This window comes from Chenopodium quinoa, unplaced genomic scaffold (assembly GCF_001683475.1).
Source record: "Chenopodium quinoa cultivar QQ74 unplaced genomic scaffold, ASM168347v1, whole genome shotgun sequence".
NCBI lineage: Eukaryota > Viridiplantae > Streptophyta > Magnoliopsida > Caryophyllales > Amaranthaceae > Chenopodium > Chenopodium quinoa.
Genome location: NW_018743050.1, coordinates 2,826,896 through 2,847,758, shown reverse-complemented (window position 1 = coordinate 2,847,758; position 20,863 = coordinate 2,826,896). Strand labels below are relative to the sequence as shown.

General features: G+C 36.6%; 1 protein-coding gene across 1 annotated transcript; it reads right to left on the bottom strand.

The window, feature by feature from the left end:
• Positions 1 to 399: 399 nt before the first annotated feature.
• Positions 400 to 8,540, bottom strand: LOC110730924 (dolichol kinase EVAN-like). Its single transcript, XM_021910755.1, has 14 exons — positions 8,077 to 8,540; positions 7,819 to 7,931; positions 7,018 to 7,200; positions 6,734 to 6,838; positions 4,694 to 4,764; positions 4,537 to 4,614; positions 4,187 to 4,401; positions 3,846 to 4,035; positions 3,668 to 3,733; positions 1,918 to 2,006; positions 1,674 to 1,788; positions 1,171 to 1,222; positions 968 to 1,062; positions 400 to 850 (listed from the first exon to the last, which is right to left on the bottom strand). Exons 1-14 carry the CDS (start codon positions 8,268 to 8,270, stop codon positions 737 to 739), a joined length of 1,680 nt encoding a protein of 559 aa, XP_021766447.1. The 5' UTR covers positions 8,271 to 8,540; the 3' UTR covers positions 400 to 736.
• Positions 8,541 to 20,863: the final 12,323 nt, after the last annotated feature.

The following is a 20,863-nucleotide window of genomic DNA, read 5'->3' as shown; positions in this document are numbered from 1 at the left end:
CATGAATTTCTTGCATATTATTCAGTGCATGTGTTTGGATATTCTTGAAACTCGACTGCAGGCTTAACCTACGGTGTTAGAAATACTTTGGTACGTCGATGAATAAAATCATGAATTCTGATATATGCGTATCATTAAGCTTGCCAATTATCTGTTCATTGACAAGGATTGAACATTGTTAGAAAATTCTTTGCCCTGCTCTTAACGTTTTTTGTCTCTTTTGATGAATCAGCAGGCGCTATTATCATTGGTTCCCAAACGATGCCCAATATTAATATTTTTCATAGCATTAATGTTAGAGCTACCATTGTTCATGCCAAACCGGCAATATCATTTTCAGCTATTAATTTTTATGAATGAACATACGGGAAAAACATTTAATTTATGAATAAGAACCAATACGTAGAACCTGGAAACTTCATTGCACGGTACAAAAAAGAAATGAATTTTACAACTAATGGATTCACTTATCAGTAATATACACTACATACATACATACATAAAAGGCTCATCTAATACCAGAACAGCCTTCAGCATTTTCGAGCTAGGCAATAATAACATAAACCTTATGTGGAGCTCTATGGTGCACAGCGTATAGTTTCTGTATACCAATTTGCATTGTCAACGATTAGTGAAGCTCTGAATTTACTCTATGTACATGAAAGGGGGCTACCTAAGTGTATTGTTAAAGATCCAAGGAAATGCCTAAAGTAATTTTTGTCTACTTAGTGTTGTATTACAGACACAAAAGAGAGTAGAACACTAATGGAATAAATGCATTGTCGAGTTGTGCTGTATAAGCCTCCAGCAAGCCGCTTGCTATCACTGCCAAGAGAAGTGAGCTCCAATTCTGCACAATTTTCAATCACCCAATTAGCCAATCTGATATGGGTATTAGTAGATTCATGCATTGTCAAAGAATGATTGAATAGCAACTGAACATGTTGATTTTGTTGACAATACAAACCTGTATATATCCAGCCGATGCAAGAAGTGGGAGGAGGAAAGAGCATGCTGCCATGACTGATGTTATACCAGCAGCAGTCCCTTCAATAGTTTTCTCTGAACAACACATCCGAAGACCATTAAAAATAAAATAAATAAAAAAAGTTCAGAAAAGAAATCTAAAGTTCAACCAATGGACAAATGCAACTGAGCATAACAACTTACTGCCAGACTTGCTCCACCTCAGAACACCATATTTATAACCAACCATTGATGCCTACAGGAAAAAAACAACATCAGATATCTAAGTCAGCAAAATGCAGATGTTTAAGCTACATCATACCCAACCACTTCACTTAAAATTCATTTTGCAGGCTTTCTTTTCCTCAAACTGTCTTTTCAGGTTCAATAATCAGCACATAACACTAACGGTGTGTTTGGATTGAAGGAAATGGAGGGAAAGGAAGGGAAGAGAAATGGAGAGATGGAGTATCTTTCATTTGGATAGCAAATGAGGAAGGGAGGGAATTGGAGGGGAGAGAAATGCAAGGATTAAATGTAGAAAATTAATCCCTCCAACAATGGAGAGATTTGGAAGGAAAACTCATCATTCTTCCCTCCCCTCCTCTTCTCCTCCCTACCCTTCTTTTCCTTCCCCTTTCTTTATCCAAACAAACTGTAAAAGACAATTAGCAGTTTTGACATATCTTCATTAATATAAAACTTACCATTGTATCTCCAATTCCAAGGCTCAAAATGCCAGCAAAGGGTGCAAGTGGACGATCATTAAATCCAGAAGATATCCATATAGGCAGCGCACATCCCAATAAGAGAGAAAAGTGGCTAAAAGAGAAGAATGAACAAAAAAGGCATAAGTTATTACTAACTGATTTACAGGCACACCTCACAAGAATTTCAGAATTTCAAAAAAGGCACAAGTAATTAGTGATCATGTGCAAAATGGACACATACCTCACAACAAGAATTTCAGAATCACGATGGTCTGTAAAAGCATTCATGAAATGATGGATCATCTCCCCAAATGGCCAAATTCTCCATACCTGCCTATAAAGATTATGATTAGACAAGTAAACTGATGATTAATACAGCTCAGGTCAGGTGACCGAGTGCTTAAAAAGGTGAAAGTTAAACAATTATGCAAATGAAACTGTCTCGAGTGCAAAAACATATTTTTTGATAATGATGACAGCCAATACAGAAGAACTTGATACCAGTAAGCTGCCAGTACAATTAAAAAAGAAACATATTAAAAAGACCCAGAATTTAGTTTGGCAAGTTCATGAAACACTACAGATACCCATATTAAAGAGGGAAAAAAAAAGGTTGCATGATATGTATAGCTACTAGTCTACCACGGGAGCATCCACCATGCAGAACTCTGAAAAGAATTTCACCATACAATTGTTGAGCAAGGGGACCAGAAAAAATAGAGGTCAATTCATCCATAATTTATAAAAATGGTGAACGGTATCTTGTACTACGTATATAATGCCTATTGAGCTGTTCAAAGCATCCTATATAATTAGTATCTTTAGATTTTCGCAAAGTTCTGGTGATCTTCAGTCAATGTAGTTCATATCTGGCACATTAACAAGGCCGACAAGATTGATATTCACCTGGTAGTGTGGGACTATATATTAATTGAAGGCTTTGGGAGGAAAAGGGGTTAGAGTCGTTAGACTAACATTTCAAGTGTTTAATAATTTACTTTTAGCAAGGCAAGTGTGGAGGCTAATTATGGTTTTATGGAACCTAGTTTACTAATTGGACGTGTGCTTAAAGTCATTACTTCCAAAATTCAAGAGTGTGGAAGCTGTGACAGGATGTAACCCCAACTATAATTAGAACAGTATATTTAATGCTTATTAGAGGGTTAAGAGGTTGAGGTGACATGTAGTGAAAGTCTCTTCCTAAACCTGAGAGATTAGTACCAGAGGAACACCTAGATATGATTTGAGAAACAATGAAAGGAGGGCTTATTACTTTATAAGAAATAATTGTGATGTGGCTGTTAGGGATGATGGTGTTGTGGGTATGGGATTGCGATATTACTTTACAAGAAATAATTGTGATGCAACTGTTAAGGATGATAGTGTAGTGGGTATGAGATTGCTACCAAAGGGAAATATGGTGGGAACTGGCTGTGAAAGTGGTAAGTCAGTTGAGAGCTAGCAGTGATCCACATGGACCACATATTGCTGAGGCAAAAAGTGGCAAGTCATTTGAGCTAAAGGTTTGTACTCCACTGTAGCCTAAATGTAATTAATTGTTTAAAGCATTAGGAGATGCAGTAAGAACTTATTAATTAATGAAATGCACCCTTTTCTAAAAAAAAAGAAAAAAGTTTTGAAGGCAAGATTTCATGGCCTTACCTTTCACTGGCCTCAAATATATTTTCTCTATATTTTTTAGTTTAAAGTTTTGGTCATTGTCTCATGTTATGTGGCTCCATTTTACTGGTCACTTCTCACTAGGTACCCAGCAGAGCTGGGTAAGCCAGTTTCTGTTAGGAATAGTCTCATGACTAGAAGCATTGCTATTATTGTATCTCATATTCTCATTCTTCTTGAATCAATAAATAACTTCCCTCAATTTACCTTCAAGATCATTTTTGTTTACATTTCAAGAATAATTGAGCTTCTTCCAAAGAAAGATGAAATGAATTAAAAAGGGACCATGGAAATTTGCAAATTGAACTTACCCGAACTATTTCCAGAACTAAGAAAGCTGCCAAAGCCACACCAAAAGCAAGATTAAGAAAATTTGGCTGGAAAAAATTAAAACAAAAAATAGCATCAGACATTGTGAAAAAAGAAAAAAAAAAAAAAAAAAAAAAAAAACAGAAATTAACCAATCAGCCATAACACAACAGAATCAACCTGAAGAATGAGTGCAGGAACAAACATAGAAACAGCCATTAGATGATAATACTTTCGCAGAAGAATCCGCTCCACCTTACTACTCCTTGAAATATTATAAAATCGATGCACTGAGATACAAATTACAGCCACCCAGTAGATGCACAATGATAACCTCTTAAGAGGCTCAGAGAAAACAAATTCGAACACCCTGTTTCAAGGCAAATTTGAAGTCAAGAATCAGCTCAAAATTTTGAAACCTTCGCACAATTAATTAATGCAGTCTAAAACTACTTCAATAAAGTGCAGTAAAGCTTCTAAACCAGACATACACAAGTAGGAGAAAAAGAATGCATTAATACCACCATAGAGGATGCACTTGAAAATCCTGAACAAACTGCACCCATAGTGGAATAACTGCAGCTGAACTAACAGCCAGCAAAGTAAAGAATAAAACTGATCGCCCTTTCTCATTCCAGATCCTTGCATTATAAGAGCTTAAACTGATGAGGCGATTGGCAATTTGAGCAGAAACTTTAAAAAGTAAAGGAAACAGAAGGAAGCCAAGTAGATAACCCTGCAACAAAAGTTAAAGTAACAAAAATTTAATGTTGTAGTAGTGTCTTCTCATCAACCTAAAGTCCTAAACCACATGCCAACTCAGCATAAAATAATAATAATAAATTTAAAAAAAAAAATTGAATAAGTATACCTGAATGATGGTGCTAATCTCACTTCTTTTAACACTATATCGCTCATCAGCCTCGGAAGGCATCCAGTATTGTACAATCTGATCAAAAGAGGGAACGGCCTTTACAACAAATAATTGGCAAAATGGTTCACATTACTTATAGAGCAAGTGTACAAACCTTCACAAGAGTAGACCTAAGCATGTCTCCAAAATATGTAGTAAGACCAACAGTCACCAAAAGTGCTTCTCCTACAACATTGAATGAACAACAATAATCAATATATAAAAAAGAAGGGTATCATGTATATCCCCTTAAAGAAATACCCTAGACAAAAAATCTACATTAAACTTCTGCTAACAAAGAAATAAATAGAGATAATTATTAAAATCCAAAATGTAAAATATTAATTGAGCAACTTATAATGCATTCAAATGATAGACCATATGGAATGAGAATAGCTAGTTAAGGGGACAAATGATTTGAAATGGAGGAGTATACATCTACAGCTTCAGAGGGCCTATCACCCACTGCTAGTGTCCTTCCCAACCCCATCCATACTCTTGAAATTAGTCAAGGTGTGGACACCTCTAGCAATATATTCTCAAAATTCAACCACAATTCAATTCCCTGCTATGAGCTTTTGCTCGTGATTCTTTGGCTTTGTTTCGTATGTGTAACACACCTTTAGCAGCAACATTGCTACCCTGGTCTGATTTTCTTGATGAATGAATACGTTTTTGAAACCATAAATGGGCATATTAAATTCACCAAGAAACTAATAAATAAGTATACATCTTCAATAATCAGAGCTTCTTAAGTTTTCAACATAATATATTACGTCGCCACAATTTCTCTATTTACCAAAGATTCCCCTTAGCAACAATCTTGAATAAAAAACAACCCCCCTCCCCCTCTCTCTCAAAGAGTCATACGGAATCAATCATGAGAAGATGTTTAACTGATTTTCAGCTAGTCTATGAATGGAGCAATATTACTCAAGCATTGCATAAATCTCCTATGAAACCCTCAGTTAAGCTAATACACCAAAGTTACCAATTAATTCTTGTAAAGGTTCTCATAGAAATGGGATTGCTTGAAGAACTTGTTGGTTTCTTCTCTGACTGTATGATTACTGATTGGATTTTTGCACTGCTAACTTGCTCTTTTTGCCAAATTGTCACATGAGAAGCACGCTGGTATTTAAAATATTAAAAGCACAACCCAATCTAGGATCAAGCAATCCTGTGGTCCGGAGTTAGCCAAGTGGTTCAGATTGAGTATTATATTCAACAAAAAGATACAGGACGTATACGATTGACCGATTGTGCAAGATTTCAATCCTACAAATTCTGCAAAATTAAGCAATAATTCTCCAACGAATACTGCACAAAAGCAGTATTGAATCCATTCGGAAAAGGGAGGGGGGCACTCAGCACTGAATAGCTAATACAATGAATCTTTCAGCTAGTTCTCATATTTGATTCTTAAATTTCAAACTCTTTCTTCCATCCTAACTACTCCATTGATAGTGTCTTCTCGGCTTCTCGCACTCATCAATTTGTTGTTATTTCACTTCTTCAAAAGTGCAAGTTATGTGGTGATCAATCTAAAGCTAAGTGGAGCTTGAAAAGTACAATTAGAAGACATGAGGATTCAGCACAAAGAGGCTTGTAAGATTTTTTACTTACTAACTTCTATACAATTTGATATAATTGTGTACCATGGGCCAAGAAAAATTCTCTATTACTTCCTCGGGTCTTTTTCTACTCCAACATATACCTTTTTCAAAAGTATCATCTTAATTGCAACATTTTTAATTTTGGATAAATTTGACACCCAAACAGACTTTCTTGCCCTTATCACCCACTTGTTAGGTTGTTCTCTAACTTGCTTTTACATAATCACATAGGTATAGTGGCCCGTGGCAGCATGGCCCATTCACACCACTTATCACTTTCCTTAATTTGTGTGGCCAACCCATATGTTGCGATAAATAACGAACAAAGGAAGTATGCTAGTAGCTAAACTAAAACCATCAAACTCCCAGTAGGCGCCAGTGTGCCACAGCAAAATGCAAAGTCCCAACTGCATTTCTAAAATAATTATAAAAGATATAACTTAATAATAAATACACTAGTCAGATGGTCAAACAAACGTATTTCCTTGTTCCAAACAAAGGTGGAGAAGTAACATGAACAAGATCAGACAAGCACATACCTATGGAGGCACATGAAGGGAAAGTACAAAGAATGTGTTGAATCAACTTCACTGCAGCTACTCCATGACTCAACATCCACATAAATATAAGTGTGAAGTGCAGCGCTGAAATAGAAGGAAATCAAGTCATACAATCATATATGAGCCAATAATCAAATACACTAGACACCCATTAAGGAAAAAAAAAAAGGTTTAAGAAAGGAAACACTGTCCTATTAACCACAAACAATTTATAACCTTCATTTTGCACAAAAAACAAAGTGTTGGTCATGTCCAAGACATACCATAATGAGACGCATCAAATGGGAGAATTAAGTACACTAATGCACCCAATATTACAAATGTGATGGTGCACTTTAATGCAACTCTGCTGCTGCTTGAATGCTGAATGATCACACCAAGAAAGAGAAGTACACTGAAGCAGCTAATATATGTAATCCAAAATAGAAACTTCTGGTACTGAAATACTGCACAGCATGAGAAGATTGACAGCTTAAAAATCAGATGCACAAACAAGTAATTCAAAATAAATAAATTAATTAATCACAAATCCAACTACAATTGCTTATAGTAGATCACGAAATCACAAAAACAATAGGCTCACAATTCATCATGGAAACTTGATCATATGATAATTATCCCCCTTTAACATCCAAAGGAGAAATTGAACCACACATGTAATAAGAAGCTTATTTCATCAAAATTTATGTTCTAAATGCATACCAAAAAATGACAAATTAAGTGTCTTCTCCTTTCAAACAACCGAAGGATCCACATGTAAAATTTGACCTTGGTGTCATGTTTTGTTCAAGAACTTGGCGAGAGTTACTAGTTATTAATTATAATCCATCCATCTACTTAATTTCCATATTAATCAATCCAAGCTATAGGTATAATTAGAACTTTACCCGGCCCGGGCAAAATTGAACATAAACACAGCTCATAATTATATGTTTTATATCATTCTACTTGTATGTATACATACTCAATAATCATACAAGACACAAACATTTACTAGTGTATTAAAGCAACTAAATTTACATATGCAAATTTTAGCATAACTTGAACAAGAATTACAAAATTACCTGCAAGTGCAACTTCCTGCAATGGCAATCCTCTAGATAGCTGAACCAATTTCGAGAAGACGACAGCCGGCAACGTAACAGCTCCCAGCAGAATCCCCGACGAGGCACCTGGCCTACACAATTCAATCAAATTATCCCAGAAAAGTTAGATTTTAATACCAAAAACACATTTTACTCAACCTTGAATTTTGAATTAGAATCAAAACCCTAGAAAATTAAAGAAGCATTACAAAATCAAAATTGAATTGAGAAAATGACCTGGAGCTGAATTTAGGTTTGGATGTAGAATTTTCGACGGAGATCTCGACGAAGAAGGCGGCAAAAACGAGGAAAGCAAGAGAAATAGCTTCAAGGAGAAGAAGAGAGAAAGCGGCGGAGTAAAGAATACGAGTGAGGACAAGTAAAACGACGGCTCGCTCGCCGTTTAGCAGCGAAGAAGCCATTAACGCCATTGTTGTTGCAGAAGAGCTTCGTTAATGTATGTAATCCGCCATTGTTGACGAATTAAGAGGAGAGAGAAAAGAAAGGGGGATTTTGGCGCGCACCAAGTTGGAATTCCGATGGATCGAAGACTGAAGAGAGAGAAATGAAGGCTAAAATTGTGAGATTGAAAACCGCGTGATTGTTTGTTTGTTGGAGTGATGGTGACGTGTGGTATTACATGATCACGACCAATTATAAAGCGCCATGTCGGATTTGTTTGGTCATCTAGAATTTGCAGTTTGTTTGGATAAAGAAATGGAAAGGAAAAGAGGGGAGGGAGGAGAAGAGGAGGGGAGGGATGCTTTCAAATCTCTCCAATTGTTGGAGGGATTAATGTCGGTGTGTTTGGATTGAATGAAATGGAGGGAAAGGAAGGGAAGAGAAATGGAGAGATGGAATGTCTTTCATTTGGATAGCAAATGAGGAAGGGAAGAGAAATGGAGAGATGGAATGTCTTTCATTTGGATAGCAAATGAGGAAGGGAGAGAATTTGAGGGGAGAGAAATGGAATGATTAAATTGTAGGAAATTGATCCCTCCAATAATAGAGAGATTTGGAAGGAAAAACTCATCATTCTTCCCTCCCCTTCCTTTCCCTCCCCTCCTCTTCTCCTCCCTCCCAAGGGCGAAGCCAGGGGGGCTGATGGAGGCCCGGCCCCCCGTGGCCTAACTGATTATTCTTTTTTGTTAAAGGCTGGCCTCCATAATTGATTATATATACAATAATATAGTACTACTATAAAGCCTATTAACATATAGATTAGTGGTTGTAGACATAGTGGTGTGTACACAGGTCTTGTGTTCGATTCTTGTGAGGAATTCTTGCACATCATTTTTTTTTCTTTTTATTCCGTTTTTTTTTTAATTGTATTCACTATATCTTATACAAGTATTAGTATTATTTTTCCTTGAAAATCAATGCTGTAATAGTGTAGCATTAGTTTGTAAGTTGTTTTGACTTCAAACTTACTTTTATTATATTTCCTATACTTCCAATGTACTAAATTAGTAAATTTCATAACTTACATTTTTTTTTATTATTCTATTATTTAATTTTGTGAAAATGAACCAGAGCAATACAAAATATAAATGGGGAGGACATAGGAGATAATAAAGTCTATACCCTATATTATTGTACACAATCCCTTTGCTTTAATTAATAAGGCAAGATCTCATAAGTTGTAATGTTGATTATTTTGATGAAATATTTTGTGTTGCTTAATAAACATAGTCAATCTATTTTATAATATCAGAAATATCGCAAAAGAAAATATTGTGCAATGAGAAAATTATAGGAAATACAATATGCTTAATAAATCTCGGCCTCCCCACATTTATATTCCTGGCTTCGCCCCTGCTCCCTCCCCTTCTTTTTCATCCCTTTTCTTTATCCAAATAAACTGTTTGTGCTTTTTTAAGTGTTACACTTCTCATTTTCGGCCTTGTTTTTGTAAGTATTACACTTCTTTTTTTGGCAAAAAACTACAATTTTTTTTTTGAGGGAAACCGAGCAAGTGCATTAAGTTAAGGACAAAACGTCCGAGAGTACATAGGGAGAGAATTCCGGAGGGCAATGATTAACCCACACTTGTTCAATCTCAAACGGCACTAGCTTAGCAAGGTGATGAGCAACAAAATTTCCATCCCTTTTTACATGCGACCAAAAAGATTTAAAATTACAGCTCAATGACAGAATATCTTCAAGGACATTATCAAAATCAGAAAAATAGATGGTTGCTTTCGAGAGACGGTTCACTAGGACTTGACAATCGGATTCCAGCACAACATCCTCTAACCCGTACTTCTTGGCAAGTTTCATAGCCAACAAGAGGGCCTTTGCTTCAGCAACTTCTGGAGGCCATCAATAAGCACGAGTTCTTCTCGTAGCAGCGAAAATAACTCCTCCCTCGTTGTCACGAGCTACAACCCCCAACCGCACCCATCCCTCATCACTAACGGAGGCATCAGCGTTTAGCTTAATTAGACCAGCAGGGAGGGCATTCCACTTCTGGCAAAAAACTACATTATAATATTATATCTCTCTCCTCTCAGGGTCCCCACCTAAACTCACTACTACTTTTTTTATTATATCTTTCCTCTCACATTCATTACTTTTCAATAAATTATTAACCCCACTATCTTTCTTTTACAATTTTTTAATACTCCGACTACCCCACTTACCTCTTACTTTATTTAAGTCAATTAAATTGCCTAAAATTATGTGCCGGTCAAACTGTAACACTTAAAAAAAAAACACGAGGGGAGTACAATTTAATCCTTCCATTTCTCTTCCCTCCAATTTCCTCTCATCCTCATTTGCTATCCAAATGAAAGATACTTTATCTCTCCATTTCTCATCACTTTCTTTCCCTCCATTTCCTTCAATCCAAACACACCGTAAGTAAAAATAATTTCAGTTCAGTAAAAATAAGTCCAGTTCTGTAAAATTAATTTCAGTTCAGTAAAATTAATTTTTGTTCAGTAAAAATAATTTCAGTTCAGTAAAAACAAGTTCAATTCATTAAAATTCAGTTTTCTTAAAGAAGAATTATAACAGAAAATCAGTAAAAAATAATTTCAGTTCAGCAAAAATAATTTTATTTCGATAAAAATAATTTAAGTTCGGCAAATATCATTTTGTTTCAGTAAAAATAATTCCAGATCAGCAAAAACAAGGGGAAGAGAACGGGGCCTAACACTAGAAGCATAGCGCCTTTATGTTATGTTTGCATATAGGCGGACAAAAAGGTAAATTTACAAGGTAAATAAGCCATTTGACATTCAGAATGGTACTTTTTATGATTATAGTGGTACATTTTTTTGTACTATTATACATGTATATGTATATTGTATCATTATGTCTTAGTAGTACTATTATATCTCATAGTAGAGCAATATTATATTGCTTACATACTTATTTGTACTATAGGGTTACAAGTAAACATGGGCAACGGGTCGTGCCGTGCCGCCGCGGGCCGTGCCTGGCCGTGCCGCGGTGGGGGTCGTGTCGTGCCGTGCCTAATTTTGGCACACCCCAGCCCACGGCACGGCCCACGTGCCCGGCGGGCCGTGTCGTGCCGGACCGCAAGCCAAACCGTGCCACTTTAAATTTTTTATTTATTTATTTTTTTTAAATAATAAATGTAAATAAAAAAACGATATATATTTTTTAGTACAACTTAATTTTATATAAATAATGTGATTAATTTATGTTTATGTTAATGTTAATATATTTTTTTAGAACAACTTTATTTTAATTAAGGTTATATAAATTATTTATCTAATTATGTTTAAGTTTATATAAACAAATAAAAACAATTTTACTAATTTAGCAATAAACAACATTGCATATAATAAAAAATAAAAAATTACGAGTGTGATAATCCGAAAACACAAAAAATTGAAGAATGACTTATTTTATCATATGCCGGGAGCCGGTACGATAAATCGATAATACAAATAATTAATGATAATTAAAAATCGTACAATATTTGGTGAATAACTTCATTTATTATACGAAATACGAAGTTAGATATTACAAAAATTGTACAATAGTGTATAATGGTGAGTAAATATGGGCCTCGTGCCGTGCCGGGCCGTGCCTGGCCGTGCCATGTGACGTACCGGCGGGTCGTGCCGGCCCACGTGCCGGCCACCGTGCCGCCCATCGTGCCGCGTGTCGTGCCCGTGCCAAAACTAATTTTTTTGTTCACGGCACAGCCTACAGCCCACAGGTGGGCCGCCGTGCCGTGTCGGGCTGTGTTGGCGTCGTGCCGGGCCCATGCCGCCACGGCCTGTGCCCACCTTTAGTTACAAGGGAGCAGTTCCGTCTGTTGAATCATGGCTGCCACTTTATCAAAATCAGTATTTACAAGCCCCGAAACCAAGCGAACACCAAAAGAAGGATGATAGTCAGAAGAACATGAAGTGGATTTGTCATCATATTTGCCCATGGTGGCAGCAAGAAAGTAGGTACACCAAAATTAAGCAAAAAAAACAACGAAGTGTAACAAAAAATTAGTTGATAAACAAATCAATCAATGGAGTAGACACCAAGGCAAAAAAAACAAATTGACAGGTGCATCAAAGCACTTGTTGCCGTGGAATACTAAAGGTGAGCAAAGAATGAATACCATAGGATCATTGTGCAAGGCCTTGACTTCACCTCGGTTGACCTCACTCACTGCTACCTCCAGGATTGGCTCCACCTTAATCCCCTTCGGTATGCATGACTTCTTTTCCCGAATTCCATGCGTCCTGCTTAATTCCTCTCATGGTTGGGCCACCTGCGGCAAAGCCGCCTGATATGACAGCCACAAAACCAGAGGCCGTGTTGTTTCCATCTTTTTCCTTCTCATTTTGCTTTTTCTTCTCAGACTTATTGTCTGTTTGAGTGTATGTGAACTTGGACTTCATCACGTACAAATTGAGCATGCCCTTCTCGACCAGTTTGTCTAGCAACCTCTTCAAATTGTTGCACTCGTTTATATCATGCCCCACATCCTTGTGGTAATGGCAATACTTGTTTTTATTTATGTATTGGACCGAGCCTCTCATTGGCGTGGGCCTCTCAAATTTGAACTTATCTTTGATCTCGATCAAAATTAAATAAGAATCCTTGTTAAACTCAAACTGCGTTTCGTACTTCTTTGGCTTCTTTGACTTGGTTTCTAGGTCATCAGATACCCAGACTTCCTTTCTTTTGTACTTTTCCTCTTTTTTTTTCTCAGCCGAGTCTTGTTGAGAAGATTGCTTCTTCTCAGCCCCTTTGGCCGGTACTTCAGATTTAGTGAGTGAACAGAAGTTTGTCGCCTCAATATAGGCTTCGGCTTCTCGCAGAACGCCTGCATATGTCCGAAACTTTTTGCGGAACAAGTCAAATTTGAAACCATTATGCCTTAATACTCAGAGAAATTCCGAATAGGCCATTTTATCTGGAAGATTATGAATTTGGGCTTTCTCCTGATTAAATCTCTGGACGTATGAACGCAAACCTTCATTCTTGGCCTGAACAATCGTAGCCAAATTAAGGCTAGTCTTCCTCGGCGGGATGTTGTACGAAAAATTTCCAACGAACAACATGCTTAAAGTAGTAAAGCAGTTGATGCATCCGGCCGACAGACTGTTGAACCAGTCCTCTGCCACACCTTTAAGGGTGGCCGGGAAGCACATACACCAAGTGGCATCTTCCACACATTGCAAATACATAAGATTCCGATATAAAGTAACGTGCTCTTCCGGGTTACCCGTACCGTCGTAGGCACCCACAAGTACACTTTTCACCTTCGCAGGTTGAGGAGTGTTGAGGATCTCTTGAGAAAACGGAGGCGGCTTGTCTCCAAGGTTTAACATGCGCATCTGCCATTCTATGGGCTGCGATTGAGCAACCGGTCCGGCCAGGTAAGCAGCATGGTCGAACGGTTGACCATACTGTCCAAAGACAGCAGGGTTAGTCGGCGGAAAAGTATTAAAATTCCGGGGAGCTGGATATTGAAACGGTTGCACTGAGCAATTGGAACTGGAGTTTGATTCCGATGAGCTTGACTCTCGCTGGTCCTTGTCGTGCTGGTACGCTTGGAGGGGGTATGGTTTGAGAAATCATCCGGCATTGACGGTGTAGAGGCCGTGTCCGAATAAGCTATTCGTTCACGCTGCTTGTGCCAAAGGTAATCCCTAGCATCCTTCCAACGCCGAGACGGCTCAGTAATCTCTTTATGAGGCCGTCTAACCTGCCCCCCAGCCGACTACGTTTTGTCAAAGGGCCGGGTCATATTTTCCCTCGGCACCCTCGGCGCACACTCATGCTGGCGGTATGGGGTATTTCCAACATCTTCAGCATTGCTCGCTTTTCTTTGGGCTTTCTTTTGTTGGCCCTCTCCTTCTTTCTTGGGCTTCCGCCTAGAAGAAGACGACCTCTTACCCTCCATCTCCTTTAGGAGCTTGTTCAAAGCGAGCAAAAGCGAACCAGCAATAACTGGACGATCTTCTGCCTCGTGGAATGAAGCGGTCAGAGGGTCGCTAGAATGAATTATTGTGACTATATTCTCAACAAGGTCGTCCTCGCCGGGACGAGGGCCGACACCTGGTGTTTGACCATCCATTGCCATAACGGACGAGTATCCCCACATACGGTGCCAAATGAATTTGGGTTTTTTGGAATCCCTCGGGATACTGGTCATGCTCTGACTGGCAACGGGATTGGACACCTGCAAAAGAACGAATCTCCGGTGATCGGAGATTCGCCTCCGACGATCAAGTTAGTGACCGGAAACGAAATAAATGTAGAGAGAGAAATTAAAGTAGAGAGAATTTGGAGCTTTTTATGCTCTATTAAATGTTATGTCACAATCCACCCCTCCAATCATCAATGATTGGGGTATTTATAGGGGTGGGGATTTGTTCCTTTTAGGGTAAGTGACCTAGAATTTAGGGTCATTGATTGGCTGCGCAATCAGCGAAGGACACATGTTCTCTAGGGTGCCGTTTTGCGGCATTCTAGTTTTTTTTGGGGCCTCCTGATATAAGGAGGCCTTTATGGCATATTTGATTTCAGGGGCTCTCTTGCTCTTAGTACGAGTCATCTTCCTATGGTGACACGTGTTGCCCATTTATTGAGCCATGTGTCATCATGGGATTGGACCACGTACCTAGGGTATTTTTTACCCTAAACAATAACATTGATGAAAATTTCAGCTTGCTATTTTGGCTGCATCAGATGTTAAATGCTTCTCTACTTCCATCAAGTTGACTGCTTCTCGGCTTCCTTCAAATTAACTACTTCTCAGCTTCCTTTAAACTGGCTGCTTTAGAGTATCCGCAATGGCTAGCTACATGAGTTTGTAGCTAGCAATTGGCACATCAATATTTTCTTGGTTAAAATATGCTACAATATCTAAGCTACAACCTTCACAATGGTTAGCTATTTATTATTGTAATTGGGAATAATAATAATAATAATAATAATAATAATAATAATAATAATAAACCAAACATAAAAAAAAAACATAAAACAAATACATAAAAATATTAAACAAATCAATATAAGTAACATTATTGGGTGGAGTAAAACCTTGTAAATCCATGGAGCTATAAGGTTTAACCTTAATTACAACCTTTGTAGCTCTACAATAGTGAGCATGTAGCTCCATAATGGCAAGCATGTAGCTTCAACTATTTATAAATTGCAAGCAAGTTCTTTTTATATTACCATTGTGGATGTTCTTAGATGCTACTACCACCAATACAAAGGACCCGTTTTATTACATTTTGAAGAAAGCAAAGCTCATTTTTAATAAAAGGTTCATTGTTACATAGGGGATATTTCCATGTGGGACATGTTTTCCCAAACTCGCTAAACACCAAAGGAACTAGTTTTGTGAGATGATGGGCTACTTAGGCTTTTAGCGATATTTTACGAGCATTTTTATCAATTCACTATGGAGTATTTATTTATTATTATTTTTTTTTTACAACAACTATGGAGTATTTGTTAATTAGCTAATATGTTTGACACTTAATTTTGATTGTTTTTAAATTGTCCCAATTAAGGAAAATAAAAATGAATACACTGGTATAAAAATATGAACCAATAATAGGGTATTAGGGTAACTGCAAATGTACAAATCAGTGTTGTAAGTCTTGTCACTGAGACGCTCAGAATGAGTTAGAAGAATGACAATTAATTTGGTTTTGGCATTTTGGGCACCAAAAACCATTTCAAGGTGAATATATGTTTTGTTTGTATTCTCTATTCCTCTCTTTGTCTGCTAGACTGCTACCAATTGTTGTAGCTCCTATTTGAGGGATTATTTATTTATTTATTTATTATTATTATTATTATTATTATTATTATTATTATTATTATTATTATTACTACTACTACTTTGATTTTTAATCTTGGTCTAATTTTAAACTCACAAACTATTGAAACATTTATTTTAAAAAAACATATAGAGTATGAAGAAAATATAAGTGTGGGTTCCACTTTAGAAGAAAATATAAAAGGAAAAACTACTCGTACTAAAAACAATTAATTTGGGATTATTTAAAAAGAGAAAATGGCAATTAGATGGAAATGGAAGGAGTAGTTTATAACAAGTTTGTACTATAGGATAAAGTATTTTTTATCTTTACATATCTTCATGTCTTTCATGAAGAAATTAGCATGACATCCAAGTGATGTAAAATTTTTAAATCAAAATATTAATTTTTCTCAAAATTATTAATATTAATGGCATAAGAATATTATATAAAAATCGCGCATTGATATGTCTAAACATAACGAATATTGTTGTATGATTAATTTAAGAATTTTATATATTTTGCATAAGAATATTGTTGTATGATTAATTTAACTTTCACCCTCCTCAAAGTCCTCATTGGATGCATAAATATATGAAAATTTCATTATTTACAAAACGTCACAAAATCTCATTATTTACAAAACTCATTAAAGTGTCTTGACTATCCTTCCCCAAAAAAGGCCACAAAACCCATCAAACCCGGCCCAAACCTACTACAGCCCACAACTCACATAATTACGCAGGCATTCGGGTTCTCATCACTGAAGAACCGGGGAGCCTCGAAGAGCTCGATAACCCGACCCGACCCATCAACAAGCCCAACATAACCCGACCCGTCAACAAGATATTTCAGCTCCTTCTTATCCCCTCCGCCGCCACCACCACCACCTCCACCTCCTCCTCCTCCACCACCGCCGCCACCGCCTTCTTTCTTCTCCTTATCCTTCTTGTCGACGACGATCTCCACCGTCTTCTTAAGCTTCTTCTGCAGCTCCTCAGCCATCTTCTTCCCCTCTATCCTTCCTGTCACCTTCACCAAGTCCTTTTCCTTCTCAATGCTCACTTCATGCACACCTGTTTTATCCATCAACCAACACAAATAAATAAAACAAACTGAAAAAAATAAAAATAATTGTAAAAAGTTCATGCTCTTGTAGAATTAAATTATTTTACCATTGTATGATCTGATTGTCTTGTACAATTTGTCACCACAACCGTCACAATGGTATGCAACCTTCAACGTCACCGTTATCACTGGCATCTGTCATTCATTAATTCACCAGAAAATATTAATCTAAATTTTAAGCAAAATTTACTACCAGTAATTTTTTTATTTTTTTTTTGTTTTGAATAAAAATGTAATTTATTTTTCATAATTTGTATTTTAAATGCCGTACAGTACTATTTTCTGAAGCGAATTAATGCAGGTGTGTTTTCTGAAACACAGAGCAAATAGATAATAAATGTTGTTACTTCCATTAAAGATAATTAAGGAGTGAATGTATTATCAGCATTATCCTATTTACCCAATTCCGTAGTTTTAATGCTGGAATCGAGTCCATGAGTGTTATTAATGTTTAATAAATTAAATGTCAAGTATTAGTGTATTACTACTTTGGACAAGGTATATGAATCTGACAAATTCCCAAATAAGTCGAGACTACATTAAACCCCTAAAGCAAACACTTAACAAATACAGTAAAAAGAAACTGGAGAAAAACAGAGTATGCAAGTAATGAGTAATACGCACTTCTTACTTTTACTAGCGTCTCATATCTCTTTATTACCTGAGTAATAAATGTTTGAAATGAGACTAATAAAAGGACGGAGAGAGTAATATTAAGTCGGAACCCACAAAACAGACGAGTCGATTGGTGTAATTAATGTTATTATTAACATTTCTGCTTTAAGGGTTTCAAAACAAGGTAAAATAATCATTCATTCATTTAATCATAATTTCATACCTCTTTAGGTTTTTCATCTTTCTTTTCGTTGTTTTTGTCATTGTTTTTCGAAGGTTGAGGAGAGATGAGTTCAGTCTTCTTCAGAAATTTCTGGCGGAGTTTATCAGTGAGTACAACTGGATCAACTTTGTTTTGGGCCATCACTTTCACCTTGTTCTCTCCTTCAAACTCGACACTTAGAACACCTGCATTTAGAACACCAATTATTTCCAGATTTTTAACTTATATATTCAATAAATTATCGCATAACGTTTATTTTCTACCTATTTTGACAAATTTCATAACTATTCAGAAATTGTCCAGAAAAAATAAACCAAAAACAGAGGATGAATTACTTTTCCATATTACAAATATTTGCTCACTAAATTATCACTTAAATATTTTCTACTAACTTTATAAGATTTCACAAATAATGGAGATTAAAACAAACGCAATAACCAGGGAAGAAATTTGCAGAATGAAATAAATTTAAACATTTAACAATTTTCTACCTATTTTTTTTTGTCGAAGTTCACATTTATTGAAAATTCTCTTAAAAATAAACAAAAAGTGATTAAAATCAAATGATTAAGAACGAACTTCTAGAATTTTTATTTATTTACCTTTTTTTATTTGTCATTATCCCAATTTCAAAGAGAAAATGAAAACGATTCTCAATAATGTACTCCACTAAATTCCAGAGAAAAACAAATTCCTTAAAAAAAATAGAAAAAAAAGTAGGAAAATTACCAGGAAAATTTAGAAGGAATTTCCGAATCCGTTTCGTGCAACCTTCGCAGTGCAAATCGATTTTCATTAGAATGTTCAGATGAACACCGCAACCGCCACATCCGCCGCCATTGTCGTCCTTCTTCTCTCCTTCTTCTGCACCACCTGCACCTCCACCACCACCACCTCCACCTCCACCTCCACCTCCACCACCACCACCACCTCCACCTCCTCTGTTTTTTTCTGTAAATTTCGAAGTGAGAAAAAACGTACTGTAAGTCATCAGAAACAAGGAAGAGAGAGAAAGAGAAAGAGGAGAGAGAAAGAGGAGAGTAAAACCTTCGCCATTGATGAGTTTTGCAACGCTTGAAAAGTTGCAGAAGAATGAGAGAGAAAATGAGGGGATGAATGAGAGAGACGGAACAGGGTATTTATAGGAGGGGCGTATGTTGTAATAATTAGGGTGATATTTATGTGATTTATTTCTGCATTTGTACTAACATAAAAAAAAAAGGAAAAAAAAATTGATGTGAAGACTGCAGCGTACTGTACTGTAGTATGTGGGTTTGTGGTGGTGTAGTAGAGAGCATAGAGGAGTGTGTTTGCACACTGCACTGTCATTAATGGGGAGGAGAGAGAATTGTACAATATGTGTGCTGTGTTATTTTTGGCTCGACTTGACTTAAGCCCCAAGTTTTTGGAGGGAATAAGAAGCGTACCATCCCAAGGCTACATTCGGATTCGAATCGGGTCGTGCACTTATATGGTGGGTGAGTTTGTGATGGGCCTCGAGCTTGACAGTTGAGACCCTTTTTAAACCGTGATAAATTTCTTACTTCTCCTATGTTTTTTTAAGTGTTACATTTACCAATTTCGATCGTATTTTAATAAGTATTACACTTTTTTGTTTGACAAAATATTACATTTAAATATTATATTTCTCTCCTTTTATGGTCCCTACTCAAACCCAATACTACTTTTTTTTATTATTATATCTCTTCTCTCACATTCATTACTTTTCAATAAATTATTAACCCCATTATCTTTCTTTTACAATTTTTTAATTACTCCAACTACCCCACTTACCTCTTATTTTATTTAAATCAATTAAATTGTCTAAAACTATGTGTCGGTGTAACCCTTAATAAAGCACAGAGAGGGTCAATTAAATTTTGACCAATCTTATACTGATTTTTTCGATTTATTTATTTGTTAATTTTCATGTGTAATGTGGAAACTAAAACTCTCTTTGTTTTTTTATTTGCATCATTTCCCTTCTATGGTTGTTTGTTGAGTAAAGACTAAATACAGTCCCTCAACTATTATATTAGGATAAGTTATAGTCTCTCTAAACCATTTTGTGGCATTTTAGTCCCTCCACCACCTTGAATGGTGTTTTCCAGCCAAAAGTTTAGGGACCTAGCCTAGTCAGCAGTAGTTGAGAGACCATGAGTCCATGACTCATTTTTTTTGTTTTTCTTCAGATTTTTTTTTTGTCTTTTTCAATTTATTTAATGTTTTTTTAATATTGAAAAAAAATTAAATAATATTAATTATTATTATAAAAAAAAACCACTCATTATTATTACAACTCCTTTAAAACATTATTATTATTATTATTATTATTATTTGTTTAAAATAAAAAAAAATAAAAAAAAAAACAACCCACCACCACAGCTCAGCCCTGCCACCACCTGCCTCCTCCACCTTTAGTTGTCAGCTCGCCGCCCAAACTCCTCCAACCCCCTCGCGCCGGCGGACCGACCAACCATCCTCTCCCGCTAGCCCCACCCCTTCCCCGCCTTTCCCCAATTCGACCAAAACCCCAAATCGCTTATCCCCCACCTGTGAAACCCTAGCGACTATGGTTTTTGAGGGTGGAGGGAAGATCGTTTGGTTGTTTCGGGAGTGGCAGGAAAGGAGGTTTTGGGGATAGGGAGGGACAACGGCAAGGGTGGGGGAAGGACGAACTGACAAGGGAAGAGAATGGGGATGGGCGCCGCCCGGGAGTGAGGTGGGTTGGGATTGCCGTGGAGGGATGGTGTAATTCAAAAAAATTAATTAATTTTTTTTAATACAAAATTAATTA

What these genes read in the sequence shown, in the direction of transcription:
- LOC110730924 (XM_021910755.1), bottom strand. Translation starts at nt 8,270, where the DNA reads ATGGCGTTAATGGCTTCTTCGCTGCTAAACGGCGAGCGAGCCGTCGTT. An exon ending in TTAGGTCTACTCTTGTGAAG is followed by an intron (nt 4,615 to 4,693) that starts GTTTGTACACTT and finishes TCTTTTGATCAG; the next exon opens with ATTGTACAATACTGGATGCC. An exon ending in TTGGAATTGGAGATACAATG is followed by an intron (nt 1,223 to 1,673) that starts GTAAGTTTTATA and finishes TTTTTCCTGTAG; the next exon opens with GCATCAATGGTTGGTTATAA.